At 36.2% G+C, this 14439-nt stretch overlaps 1 protein-coding gene across 5 annotated transcripts in view; it reads left to right on the top strand.

Annotated features, from left to right (window-relative positions):
* Positions 1 to 2292: 2292 nt before the first annotated feature.
* Positions 2293 to 14439, top strand: part of LOC136837553 (glyoxylate reductase/hydroxypyruvate reductase-like) — a 44554-nt gene continuing 32407 nt past the window's right edge. For 2 of the 5 annotated variants that reach the window (XM_067102405.1, XM_067102404.1), the window contains exon 1: positions 4368 to 4495. Coding sequence is in view for 3 of the 5 variants with exons in the window: in XM_067102401.1 (XP_066958502.1) it covers positions 2473 to 2493; positions 3729 to 3864; positions 4296 to 4495; positions 8874 to 9875 (1359 nt within the window). In the remaining 2 variants the exon portion in view is untranslated. Of the gene's footprint in view, positions 2494 to 2764; positions 2809 to 3728; positions 3865 to 4295; positions 4496 to 4661; positions 5194 to 8873; positions 10391 to 14439 lie in introns of those variants that run through there. The other 3 variants (XM_067102403.1, XM_067102401.1, XM_067102407.1) reach the window with 3 other exon arrangements.

The raw sequence follows: 14439 nt of genomic DNA, 5'->3' as shown, positions 1-14439 counted from the left end.
CATTCCGAATATCCATCCATGGGTGGGAAGACTGGGTGTCAACAGATTGTCTCTAACCCGCATTCCTGGAGGGGGGCAATGGAGGTGGACCCCAAGATCTCCTGCAGGATATGGCAGCCCCTCAAACAATCCCGGTCTCAGGAAGGAGGCGAGGGCGTCCCCAGAACACCCAGAAACCTGACGGAAATGCACCACAACAAACCAATGCAAAGGACATCGGGGAAGACGACCACCCTCTCCAGTTGCCATCAGAAAGAGAGGCCCCCTTCGTCGCCCCAGGAGATACCTGGTGTAATCAGACGTTGCCTCTGCCTTGGGGGGGGGGTGTTATTGTAAAGTCCCCTCTCAACGCGTTCTCTGTGGAGAACATCCCGTTTTCTGCGGTGCCCTTCCGCGACCTAAGGTCGAGCAGAATATATGTTTATCATCACAATTATAAACTATGTATATGTTGTCTTTCCAAGCAATCATGTATTGTGTACAAGTAACAAGTTATTTATTTCATATGTCACACATTGTTTATCACTACTGTATGTTCTCTGTATGAACCTGTCCTGTTTTTTAAGAAACTAGTTTGACCTCAGGTCACCTGTAAATCTTTGTACCAGCGGTCTCTGCACACTACGCAGACGTCCACATCCCGCTTTATAAGCAGCTAATTTTTATCAATAAATCAGCAGTACTTGTCTCCCTGCTCATTATTTCGCACCTCTCTCTCAAAGGTACTCACTCGGATGAATCTGCAGATCTCATACTTAAGAACCGCTTAATCCCAGACCAAATTCTTTTTATGCCTGGATTAAAATGTTGGCCAAGACAAGAAGAGAGAATTAATTGACAAGCTTCATAAGTTCTTTTTATTAATCCACATCACCAGCATTTGAAGTGTGGTCTTTACTTGTTCTTTAGCCTCTGCCACCAAAATCTACCTTTTCTGTCCAAACCCCAGTTTTCCATTAATGCTTCTTCTCATCTATGTTTCTCACTACAAGCTTAATATTTGTGTTTCAAAGGTCGAGTCTGTGCTTGCTATAACATTAGCCCAGCTATGATTAGACTTACTGATTTAGGACTTAGTAACAAGAGAAAAGAGAGAAACGGGTAAAGGAAGTCGAAATTGGAAGATTAGTCATTGTATGTGGAATATCAACCAAACAATTATTTGTATGAAAACCGACCATTCGATGTTCGTCTAACGCCTAATAAATCTACAACAGATTTTAATTTTTAAATCGTAAGAAAGTTTTGAGTAATGTTGAATAAACAATATATTTCTGATGCTTTCGTGGATAACATGATTCTGAAAATGACGTTGATAATAATTTTTAATGCAAATGTATCTCGATTCCGGCGGTGTTAAGGAAGAAGATTTTAGTACATTGACAAGTAGCTGTGAAGGACGATGGTAATGAATTCTAAACAAAGTTAAAAAAAACACAAGTAAAGCATTTAATTTCAAGATTGCACTAAAATGTATGGTCACTTGACCTTTTGTGAAAATAATTTGTTGTTTAATGTTCTTGGTTTTAAATTCGAAATTGAATCTTCTGTTGTAAGAATTTATCTTGGTTTTAACTGTTTGTTGTTTATCCCCCGTAGGGGGGTTAGTGTTGTCAGTGCACCTCACGCTGTACGCTGTAGGCATTACTTAAGGTTCTTTGCAGCGTATCCTCGGCCCCTAGCTGCAACCCCTTTCATTCCTTTTACTGTACCTTCGTTCATATTCACTTTCTTCCATCTTACTTTCCACCCTCTAATAATTTTCATAGTACAATTGCGAGGTTTTCCTCTTGTTACACCTTTCAAACCTCATACTGTCAATTCCCTTTCAGCACTGAATGACCGCATAGGTCCCAGCGCTTGGCCTTTGGTCTAAATCTTATATTCAATTCAATTGTTATTTTGGGTCAGCGGTACGCATTTTTACAAACCTGAGCGACTGCCATGAGAAGATATTTGATGAGAATTAATAATTCGTATTAAAATGTTTATCTGGAGAATGAAACAAAAGACAAATACAGCACACAAAGAGTGAAATATGTCACTACCATTAGGTTTAGAAAATACTGATGAGTAAGGCGGTATGTTTTACTTTCTAATATTGTCATCTCTTTTTAAGCATGAGTGTAATTTAAATCACATACGTAAACACGGAGAGAGAGAGAGAGAGAGAGAGAGAGAGAGAGAGAGAGAGAGAGAGAGAGAGGCATTCGTTACTCCTTCTTGCACAACACTAAACTTAATTAATATTCACCTCATGTACGAACGATTCAAATGCCATGAAGGAAACGCGATAACTAAGTAAACCAGCAGCAAGGTTAGTGCACCATTGTGAACACGACACCCAATACAAGACGTAAAAGATTCGCTTTGGTCGGCTTTCTCCTCACGCTGGCTGGTAGTTGCGTTTGATGCGCGTGACTGGACGCACATATCGCCACCAAGATACCTGATAAGTTGGTTTTCGTCGCCATGACACCTATTACGAAGCAGGTAAACAGAAAAGAATGGAGAAATATTTCATAGAAACAAAGGCTAAAACGAAAAATTTGTCTTCGTGTCATTCAGATATTTTACAATACATTACAGCTGTACATCTCTAAAACAATTTTAATTTTGTATGGACTAGAAAACTTGGGGGTTGAGGGACGACTCAGAGGAGGAAGAACGTGCTAACTTCTTTAACTAAAAAATGCGAGTAAAACATTTTCGTTGTATTTTAAAGGCGAGAAGACTAAGTAAAACATTGTCACTCTTTTCTTAGGTGATGATGAGTCCCAGGACCGTTAACGGGCCACGGTGCGAAGGGTAAGGTTACCTAGTGTTTGAAAATGTTAGTCAAGCTCACCACTGGACAAAATGAACTAAATGCTGGGCCTGGGATACCTCAGGTACCACAGATAAGTTAAAATAACACCAGATGCAATAATCAGTTAGGCTGAATTTCACTGAAAGAAATTATTAGTAATTTTTAAAGAAAGAGAGAGGACATTAGGTGAGTAACGAGAACGAGAATTGCACAATAACCAGAAGGTAACACAAATAAACAGATAAAACAAGTGAAATGAATGGTTGACACGGTTCCTGGTATACAACTCTCCCATACAAAGTTCTGTCTAACACACGCTCTCTGAACTATGTAATGTGAAACAGAAAGTATTTTATTCAAATGGAAGTGGAATTAGATGGTAGGACTAATTTTGCTCGCAACACCAGACAGGTCGCTGCTGCAAACAGTGTTTCGTTTTCTAGCATCAGGTTTAATACTACTCAGTTTGCTAAGAGTTTTACTATGGCTACAAGTAAAATATGGAATAGTATGTCTAGTGCCTTCTGATCTCGAAATATTTAAGCTAGCTAATTCACTCCTGCTCTCCGCTGGCGCCTCCTGAATTTCAGGTGTATCGGTTTTATTTTCTGTTTGCTTATTCTTATTCATCACCTTCTAGAACCTACAATGTGTTTCCTCTGCAGACTGATTTTCCTTTGGGGCCCTCTAGGTTTTATAGTCTGTTGACTCTCTCCATAAGGGTTTTCAGCTGAAGATTTAAAGAAAGAAAGGAAATAAAGTCAGTAGTTTTGCAGCATTGTTCCACGGCTGCAGAGGTCAAGTTTAATGATGGATAGTAGGTGCACGCTATTGCAATATGAAACGAGTTCAAACTTTATAAAAAACCTCTAATTCCAGGTACATAGAGTTCTCAAGATGTTTCATTTTTTTGTCTTAGATTGTCGCAGGAATCACAGGTGGTCTACTAACGACAAGTACTGTGGTTGTTTGGGCCTACCCAGCAGCGGCTCTTCCTCAGTTAGAGAGAGAAGACTCCAAGGTTCATCTGACTACTGAGCAGGCGAGCTGGTTTGGTAAGCCTTCGTCATTATAATGTTTAGCAGCAAATTGAAAATTATTAATACAATGAAGAGGTTTCAAAATACCAATTTATTATTCAATGTTAATTATGTTTTTAGTTTTGTTATTTGAGTGCATTAAAGAGGTTTCAGAATACCTAATTTTTTATGCAATATTAATTATGCTATGATTTTTCATATAGCATTTAGAGATATTAACACAATGACTGTAACCTCTGAGAATTTGGTGAGGAAATACAGATAAAAATTCGCAAAATGACTTTCTCAGTGTGAGAGATAATAAAAGCCGAGATACTAAAATTTCCAGACGTTCGTAAGCAAGGGTTAAAATTTCCTAAAAGTTAAAGTTTTTTCTAAAGTAATATGTGAATAAATTCCCATTACAAAGCAAAAAAAGGGAATAATTTTTACTTTTACCAATGCAGCATCCCTGGCACCGATGATCACCATTCCCGGGGCAGTCATGGCGGCTCCTATTTATGAAAAATTTGGCCCAAGAAAGATGATGCTTGTTTTAACGCCAGTACTCTGTCTGTCTTTCATGGCCATGTCTTTGGCTTCGTTGGAGGTTATGTCGACCATGGGTCTGGCGCAAATTATCCTTCTATCTAGTCGGGTCGTGCAAGTGAGTTGTTACTCTTCATGGTCAATGTTGATATTACTGAATAACTATTTTCTTTCTGTATATATATATATATATATATATATATATATATATATATATATATATATATATATATATATATATATATATTGACACGTGCATTAATTCATTGCAAATGCATGGGCAGGCTCCACGATCTTCATTTGAGAGAATAAGTACAGTAAATGTGTATTGGTCGCTGGGACCACGGAAGCAGAATCATAAATGACGTTCTCTGCCAGTTAGCAATTCGCTACGGCGGACACCCTCACGTGGAAAACTCCACCCTACTCCAACTTCTCGGCCTTAATGTCTTCCTATTGTGTTTCCATCGTCCTCTCCTTTGCGTGTTTGTTGTCGCCGATTCCTTTTCCAGTACGCCTGCATCCTGAGCTGTCAACAAGACGCTAACCGAGAGCTGGAAATTTTAATGGTTACCCGCCTTGGATAGAGGCTGAGAAGCGGGAAAAGCCAGCATATAAGGAGAGGTCATGGGTCACTCGTGAGAGTTGGCAGCCTCCAAAGCAGACAGAATCCTTGCTGGTCAGTCTTCCAACCTCTCTCCCTCTCTTCTCCAAAAAGTAACTTTTGGTGTGGATATTCAGATCTGACCCTCCACTAACCCCCTGCATTAAACTCATTCTGGCTTCAACATCAAGACATCTCACCTACAAGACAAGGTAAAGTGGAAATTGGAGTTGTTCGGCGCACATTTCTCCTACTATATTTCTTACTGCTCTCATATTCACCCCCCTTGCATCCCCCTTTAGAGCCTACATGAAGTGGTGTATTTACCTGTGTAACGTAACGCAGAAGTGTTAACCAGTTTGCATTTTATTTGTTCTTTGAGTGATCTCAATCTAAGCCTCCAGCATTCCCAAATTGAACGTGTTAATTGTTTTGCAATCGAGTGACAGCGTTTGTATTGCAGAATAGGTGATTGTGAAGCTGTGTACCAACTGCTATCTACGGTGCCTTCTCCCCATCTTCCCTGTGAAAGATTCCTTCAAGATTTTACATCTGAAGATATATTTAACTGACCCTATGTTACACGATTCTGTTCAATCTTAATCTAATTTTAGAGGTCCTCAAATCCATTGTGATTCACTTTATTATAAGGTTCGGTTGACCTACATCTAAGTTCAGAGGTTCTCAAATCCATTGTGGTTATTCTCCCTGCAGGATCCTGTCGATCTTAAAATACTGTAGAGAAGCCTATCTCATGTTGATTTGCGGACGGACAGATAAAGCCGGCACACTAGTTTTCTTTTACAAAAAACTGAAACTGAGAAGTTACGAGGTTGCAATTACATAAGAATCTCATAAAAAAAAAGAATTATAAAAATGACTATAATTATATATATATATATATATATATATATATATATATATATATATATATATATATATATATATCACACATTACCACAGGTCGCCTATGGTTTGTTTATCAGCATTGTCCCCTGAGAATATATTGTGATTTTTAGCCAAATGAGTTTTGAAGGCCACTCCTACCTCGACACCAGCTTGAGGGGGGATATGTAGTCTCTAACGGTTGTGTATGTTCGTCAGTACTGTTCCTGTAGTATATATATTTGTGACTTCTCATACTCTGTATCAGTCCTTCGTCAATGGCTTGGAAATACAGTCGAAACCGGTCAGGACCTACTACACCCCGTTTCTTATTTTTCACCTGTGGTAATGTGTGATAAATGAATCACGTACAAAAGTGATAATAATCATCATATATATATATATATATATATATATATATATATATATATATATATATATATATATATATATATATATATATATATATATATATATATATATATGAATTTTTTTTTTATCACATCACCGTGATTCATATTCAATCAGTAAGCTACAAACGTCCTTTAATATCTAATTCGCTCTACCTCGGAAATAATATATTTTCATATATGTTACCAAAGGAAATTTTTAGTCGATAATAAGTTCGTCGTCTCGTGGGCTCGAACCACCGAAGACAAGAACTCAGGACTACAGTGGACGCATTTTATTTCCGAGGTAGAGCGAATTAGATATTAAAGGACGTTTTACTTTAATATATATATATATATATATATATATATATATATATATATATATATATATATATATATATATATATATATATATATATATATATATATATATGTAAAACAGACAGACAAACACACACACACACACACACACACACACACATACATACATATATATATATATATATATATATATATATATATATATATATATATATATATATATATATACATATACATATTTACCAATGTGGCCTGCAAGTGATTGCAACGTGACTTCTAGATTTTACTCAAGTTCTAACAGCATCTGACTAGGGGCCACACTTGTAAAAAAAAAAAGTTAAAAGCTACTGTAAAGGGTCATTTCAAGGGTGATTAAGGGAAAATCAAGGATTGACTTATAGGATATAGTTATACAAATCAGAAGAAAATTACGCAGGAGCTTAATCACTAGCTCCGTGGCACTGTAATTATGTTATTCACAAAGCAAACTAACGTAATTGCAGTGCCAAATAACTAGTGATTAAGCTCCTGTGTAATTTTCTTCTGATTTCTGTAACTATATTCTACTAAGTCAATCCTTGATTTTCCCTTAATCCCCATTGAAATGACCCTTTACAGTAGCTTTCAACTTTTTTTTCTACAAGTGTGGCCCATAGTCACACTTGTAAAAAAAAATAAAATTTAGAAGTCACGTTGCAGTCACATTGCAGGCCACACTGAAAAAAAAAATATATATATACATATATATATATATATATATATATATATATATATATATATATATATATATATATATATATATATATATTCAGCCTCGAAAATGTGTTGAAATAACACGAAAGCGCTTGGTACTCCTTTTATTTTTCCTGTGGCCTTGGCTGAATATATTGTCACACGCTATTTAGTGACATACAAGTATATATATGTGTGTTTGTGTCTGTATATATATATATATATATATATATATATATATATATATATATATATATATATATATATATATATATATATATATGTATGTATATATATAATTTTGATCTTTTTTTACCAGATTCGTATGTAATTGCAACCTCGTAACTTCTCAGTTTTAATTTTCTGTAAAAGAAACTATTGTGCCAGCTTTGTCTGTCCGTCCATACTTTTTCTGTCCACCCTCAGATCCTAAAAACTACTGAGGCTAGAGGGCTGCAAATTAGTATGTTGATCATCCACCCTCCAATCATCAAATATATCAAATTGCAGCCCTCTTACCTCAGTAGTTTTTATTTTATTTAAGGTTAAAGTTAGCCATAATCGCGCTTCCCACAACGATATAGGATAGGCCACCACCGGGCCGGGATTAAAGTTTCATGGGCCGCGGCTCATGCATCATTATACCGAGACTACCGAAAGATAGATCTATTTTCGGTGGCCTTGATTATACGCTGTGCAGAAAACTCGATTGCGCCGAAAAAACTTCGGTGCATTTTATACTTGTTAGTCATTACGAAGAACCATATCAAGAAATTCTGACGTCCACAGCAGGATTCGAACCCGCATTCGGTGTGTCAGAATGAGGTCACGTTACCCACCTGACCATGAAGAAGGATAAAAGTACATCGCAGCTCATGCATACATATACCTGTAGAATACAGATACAGTTATTAGAGCTTGTTTCCATGTTATACTCCCCTGTGCTCTAATTTGAGTGTCTGCGCAAGTCAGGTTTGATAAAACACTGATAGAAATCGAACGTCTGGTTTCACAGATCACCACTGGGAATCTGAATCGTTCAGACGTGCATATGGTGTATCCTTCACATAAATTTTTCGTCTCATTAAACGGCAATGATTTTTTTCTAGTGAGTGTTTATATGGAATGCCCTGTATAAGTACACCACGGAAAGTTACTGAATAAAGAAAGTACTGCGTTCAGTTACACACAAAAAATAATAAATAAAAAGATAACATAAAGATTTACATTATTGCCTCAAGACGTGTACAAGCATGAGTAGGTCTGTATTTGAAAGAGTAACATACTTCCAATAATGTACCTGAATTTTTCACAGCGATTACAGCAGGATAGTTGCTAAGGTTGTGCTTTAATATACTGTAGGAAAATTCATTTATTCCTGGCCTAAGTAGTAAGTACCTGTCATGAAAAGGCTTTGCTTAAAATAATTGGGATCATTTAATGTTGAAGATATGCTTGTTCATACTATTTACGTTCAATGGCCAAACAGATTAGATATAAGCTGAATTTTCATTAACCTTTTATCTGTCAGAGAGTAACGCAATTTCCTTTGTCTTTTGCAGGGTTTTGCCGTCGCTCTACTTATCTCTATCATTAATGTATACATTTATGAGATCTGTGGACTCAGTCTCAGAGGCACTATGGTTGCCCTAAGTGAATTTTGGGCATCCTTAGGCTACTTGATGTGCTATTTCTTTGCCTGTTTTTATTCGTGGGACAAAGTCGCTCTGATTATACCGGTTGTCACAATCATCCCAAGCTTTATTGGAGCACTCATCTCGCCAGAATCCCCTCTTTGGTTAGCAAGGGCTGGTAAAGAAGAAAAAGCTAGGAAAGTCTTCAAGAAAGTTCGCTGCAATGAGGCAGAAATCATATTAGATCAAAAAGTTGCGTCTGAAACTAAGGAGTCTCTCCTGCAGTTACTGACAGAGAGGTGTCATTTGAAAGCAGTGATTGCCTCGTGCTTAATCTTCATCCTTAACCAGTTCACAGGATACCTCGTCATAGCTGTATACGTCGTCCATATCTTCGAGGCAGCAGGTGTGGGCCTTTCTCCCCAGTGGAGCTCTGTTATCGTAGGGTTATTCCGCACTGCCTTCAGCGCCGTTTCCGCTTTCATCTTACACAGAGCTCCACGCAGACTATTCTTGGTTGTTGGTTGTATTTTCACTGGCGTCGCTAGTGGCATCATTGGAGTCTTCTTCTTTTTGCAGCATAAGGGACTTGATGTGTCTTCACTGAGCTGGTTACCGCTGTTTGGTCTCGTTTTATATATGATTGGATATTCTGGGTCTGTCGGAGCTACGACCTGGACAAGTGCAGTCGAAGTATTGCCTGAGCCTGTTCGGTCTATAGGTTTTGGATTAGGTGTTACAAATCTTTCTATAATTGCCTTTCTCCTGTCAAAATGTTTCGTAGGTATGAAGATTATTATGGGGCTGTATGGAATATTTTGGCTATTTTCTTGTGGGTCATTTATTTTTGCTGTAGTTACTATCTTCTATATTCCCGAGACACTAAATAAATCCTTGCAGGATATAAAAGATTACTGGGAGCAACACTGACAAAATGTTGCTGTGCTTAATTAATAGAAAAAGGAACTGATAGTTTCCATGTATCATGTATTCAGAGCATATATATAGATATCTCCTTTTTTTAATATCTTATATAATCTAAATATTTTTGTTTATATTCATATTCATTTAGCTTTATTTGTCGGTCCTTTCCAGGATATTAGGTTCTCTGAAGAGGAGCTTAATTCCTTTTGTTTATGATAATTCCATTTATCCTACAAAGGGGACATGGTGGCATCAGCTATTAGTCTGAGAGGGACCCTAAGCATTCAATTGTACAGAGTACTTTGGTAACATGGCTACTTTATTTATCATAGTTGTAGCTATATTTTGAAAACAGTATTTTTTCTTTCATTTTAAAGGAAAAGCGTAGCTGTTATGATTTAAACAAAAATGATTAAACCTGGGACATTCACTGTGATGTTTTTGGATCATCCAGTGATGGAAATTTATTGCATGCATTCCAATATATCTATTTATTCTTCCAATAAAGAGGTTTTGAAATCTCTCCTTTGTTAATAACCTATAAGATTCGTAGTGGGGTCTGAAAACGCCTGGACTCTGGAAACTATCTGAGCGTTCTTTTAGTTATAGAGGAGCATACAAAAACCATTGGAATTTTAATGATATTGTGATAAGTTTGGGATGTATGGAAGAACGTAACTGCAAACCGCTCGAATTTATGATAAACTGTGAAAGTACCAAATTTGAGGTCTTTTCATCTTGGGCTGGACATCTCGCTGGATATTCTGGATATGCTCTTCCCCGAAGGTGCTGAATAATAATAATAATAATAATAATAATAATAATAATAATAATAATAATAATAATAATAATAATAATAATAATAATAATAATAATACATATTCAGTAATCATGTGCACCCATTTCTGTCATTCTCACCAAATATAGTATGAAAACAATCGCAGTTTTCTAATACTTTATTAAGTTTTTATACAAACATCTCAAGGAAACTGAAATCTATGCTGCTCTCTAGACTAATTTCTTACCATTTGTCTTCTAATACCTGTTATTATTATTATTTCTTGGGAACTTTGATAAGCGATCTTAGTTGGTTAAACTAGACCTACTTACAAGACATTTTTACTCCTTAGCATTATTAATTGTTCTTTGTTAAATTTGGTGGGTTCTCGTCGGCTAGTTTTGGGGAAGCACACCGAAGGGTCTTCATATCCTCCTCTGGCTGGACGAGGATGTTATTACGAGAATCTGTTCCATTACCATCTCATTGACCAAAATGATAGTTGGCTCCGACTTCACTTGCATAATCCGTGAGTTAATTGAACGGCTATTAAAGAGCTCCGACTTATTTTAAGGAAACGTAGGCAGCAATTGTGCACTAAATCGAAATTAGCCCAAATTAAAATCTTTAATTTGATCTAATCCTGACATAACAGAAGTGGGACCTCTGAGTTCCGGTGCGAAGCGCCAGAGGATTCCCCCCTCGACCTATCAGGGCCCAAAGTCTCCCTCCGGAATCGACTGCGGATAGCTTCTGTTATTCATTTTGATTTTGGGTCACAGTTGCCTCCCGCGGTTCCTTAAAATATGCTGGAGCCCTTAGTAGCCGTTCGGTTAACTCCTTCGGGCCAGCCCTAGGAGAGCTGTTAATCAGCTCAGTGGTCTGGTTAAACTAAGGTATACTTAACTTTTTTTTTTGTGGAAAAAGCAAGTGAAGTTGGTTGTAGACGACTACCAATTGTGTACACTGGTCGATGAGATGGCAATGGAGCACTCTCGTAATAACCTCCTCGTTCGACCCTTCGATGAGCTTCCTCAAGACTAGCCTACGGGAACCCACTGATTTAAAAAGAGAAAAATTAATCATGCTAAGAAATAAAAAATGTCTTGTATTTAGGTCTAGTTTAACCAACTAAGATCGCTTATCAAAGTTCCCAAGGAATCTTATGATGGCCCCTTTTATATATAAAAAAGACTTATTAAGGAGCTTAACAATATAGTTAGCACTCTAACCTAGATGGTGACGCATTGGTCTACGCGAACTTACACCAGTCAAGTATTGGAACAGGTCTTCAAGCTCTGTAGAATAATCTTGAAGCTAAATATGATTTTCAGTAATTATCCGTATCTAACTGGAACAGTGGTATAAAGAGCACCGGTCCTTTAATCCAACAGCAAGTTCCTTTCAATAGACAAAGGAACAAAAAAAAAAAAAAAAAAAAGAAAAGCACGTACCCAGAGACGAACGTAACTCATATTAGATTTCACAAGACTTAAGAAGACCGTCCCGCCTCTAAGCTGGATTCCCCGGGGAAGCTCAAGATCGTCTATTACTGCAAATGTCTTGATAAGTGAGGATGCCTCACTACTACGTAGGCATAACAACGGTGCCCATTTTTAAAAGGATTTCCCGTCACACAAAGGAGGAGGCCATCTATAAGCACTTCAAATGCCACCACCAATCAAGACCCTCGAGGAACTGGATGCTAAAGGGTACTGAGTTTATTGCTCAGTTCGAGGTCAGCCTCCAACTCAGTTTCCTGGAAGCCCTTCGTATCTAGAGCTTTGAACCTGCTATTCATGCGACTAATAAAATTAATATTTGAGATTCCTCTACATCGCTAAACAAACCATCACCGCAATCAGTAAGAAATTACATAATATATAATTTAACGTTAGCCTCCCCACTATGACTGTTACAAGTTCTTTTTGTTACCCCTGCGCCATCTTGAACAGCCAATAGATTATAAACAATAAAAATAGCTCAGGTCATTCCCACACCCTTCTGAATGGATGTGGTAACTTTCTTATTCTTTAGCTTTCTCATTCCCTTCTTTTGGGATCCCAGCTCCACTTTAACTCTGCTCTATTACTCATTAATACCAGACCAGGAGCTAGCTGCTTTTTTTTTTTCTCAAGATGACTGCGTAATTCAGCTCCAAGCGAGAAGAAATTTCTCTGCCTAATCAAGAAAATCGAAAACAGAGAACATGAATAACGTCATTAAAACGGCTGTCATTTAATAATAATAATAATAATAATAATAATAATAATAATAATAATAATAATAATAATAATAATAATAATCATTATCCTCATCATCATTAGCATCATTAAAACGGCTATCATTTTAGTATAATAATGGTAATCATCATTATCATCACCATAATTAGAACAGCTATCATTTTAAGATAATAATAATAATAATAATAATAATAATTAATTATTATTATTATTATTATTATTATTATTATTATCCTCCTCCTCCTCCCCCTCCTCTTCCTCCTCCTCCTCCTCCTCCTCCTCCTCCTCGTTATCATCATCATCATCATAAATGACAATGCATTTTTCCCTTTTAATCTATGTTCACCTTCTTACTGGGGCAAATATGATTACGACATTTAAGGCTAAAAAAAAAAAAAGTGTGAAAATTTTACGTCACTCCAAAGTTTATGACTGACTGATTCATAAAACAGGCTCTACCGCAGTTGTCAGGGGCAAATTGCTTAATCTTTATTCGTCAAGATAGCGCTGTACTGAGGTTAGTCCTGAGTCAAAGTTCTTGGTAACCCCTTTCTTTTCTAAATCTTCCTAATCCATAAAACGAACGACATTGTCTTCGCTTTCGAAATCTGAACAAAAGACTAACAGGAAAATGAGGCGGATTTCTGCGTGTTTTGGTTAGCTGGTTCATTCTTTGGTTATAAATAAAACCATATTTTTTTTATTTTTGATTAATTTCAAAACTCTTTGCACCTCGGACATTAAAATAAGAGACTTTTTCATCATTGTCGTTGAATAACAGCAGGAACTTGCAATTGCGAAGTAATATGTTTGGTTATAGATCGATTATTTGTGGTCTACCGGGATTTGCTCCTTTTCAAAAAAAAAAAATATATATATATATATATATATATATATATATATAATATATATGGATTATATATTCTCTATAATAAAAGTCTCTCTCTCTCTCTCTCTCTCTCTCTCTCTCTCTCTCTCTCTCTCTCTCTCTCTCTCTCTCTCTCTCTGCCTGTCCGGTTTCATATATATACATGTGTATGTATATATATATATATATATATATATATATATATATATATATATATATATATATACATATACTGTATATATATATATATATATATATATATATATATATATATATATATATATATATATATATATAAAACCGGATAGGGAGCGTGGAAGGGGGGAGGAGAGAGAGAGAGCGACAGCTCGACCCACTATTTATCTTGCCACGAAACATGCATGAACAACACGCGCATACATACCCACGCGTGCACAAACTTACACACGCACACACATATATATGTATGTACATATATATATATATATATATATATATATATATATATATATATATATATATATATATATATATATATATATATATATATATATATATATATATATATATATATATATATATATATATATATATATATATATATAATAGTCCGGTAATTAGGGAGCTACTTGGAAATCTTAGCTTAATGATAAATAATATTGCCAAGACCAGGAAGAACATTCTTTATTATACAAGCTTTTG

The sequence above is a fragment of the Macrobrachium rosenbergii genome, chromosome 59, assembly GCF_040412425.1.
Source record: "Macrobrachium rosenbergii isolate ZJJX-2024 chromosome 59, ASM4041242v1, whole genome shotgun sequence".
NCBI classification, from domain to species: Eukaryota; Metazoa; Arthropoda; class Malacostraca; order Decapoda; family Palaemonidae; genus Macrobrachium; species Macrobrachium rosenbergii.
Note: the sequence above shows the minus strand (reverse complement) of the source record. Positions and strands in the feature narration are given on the sequence as shown.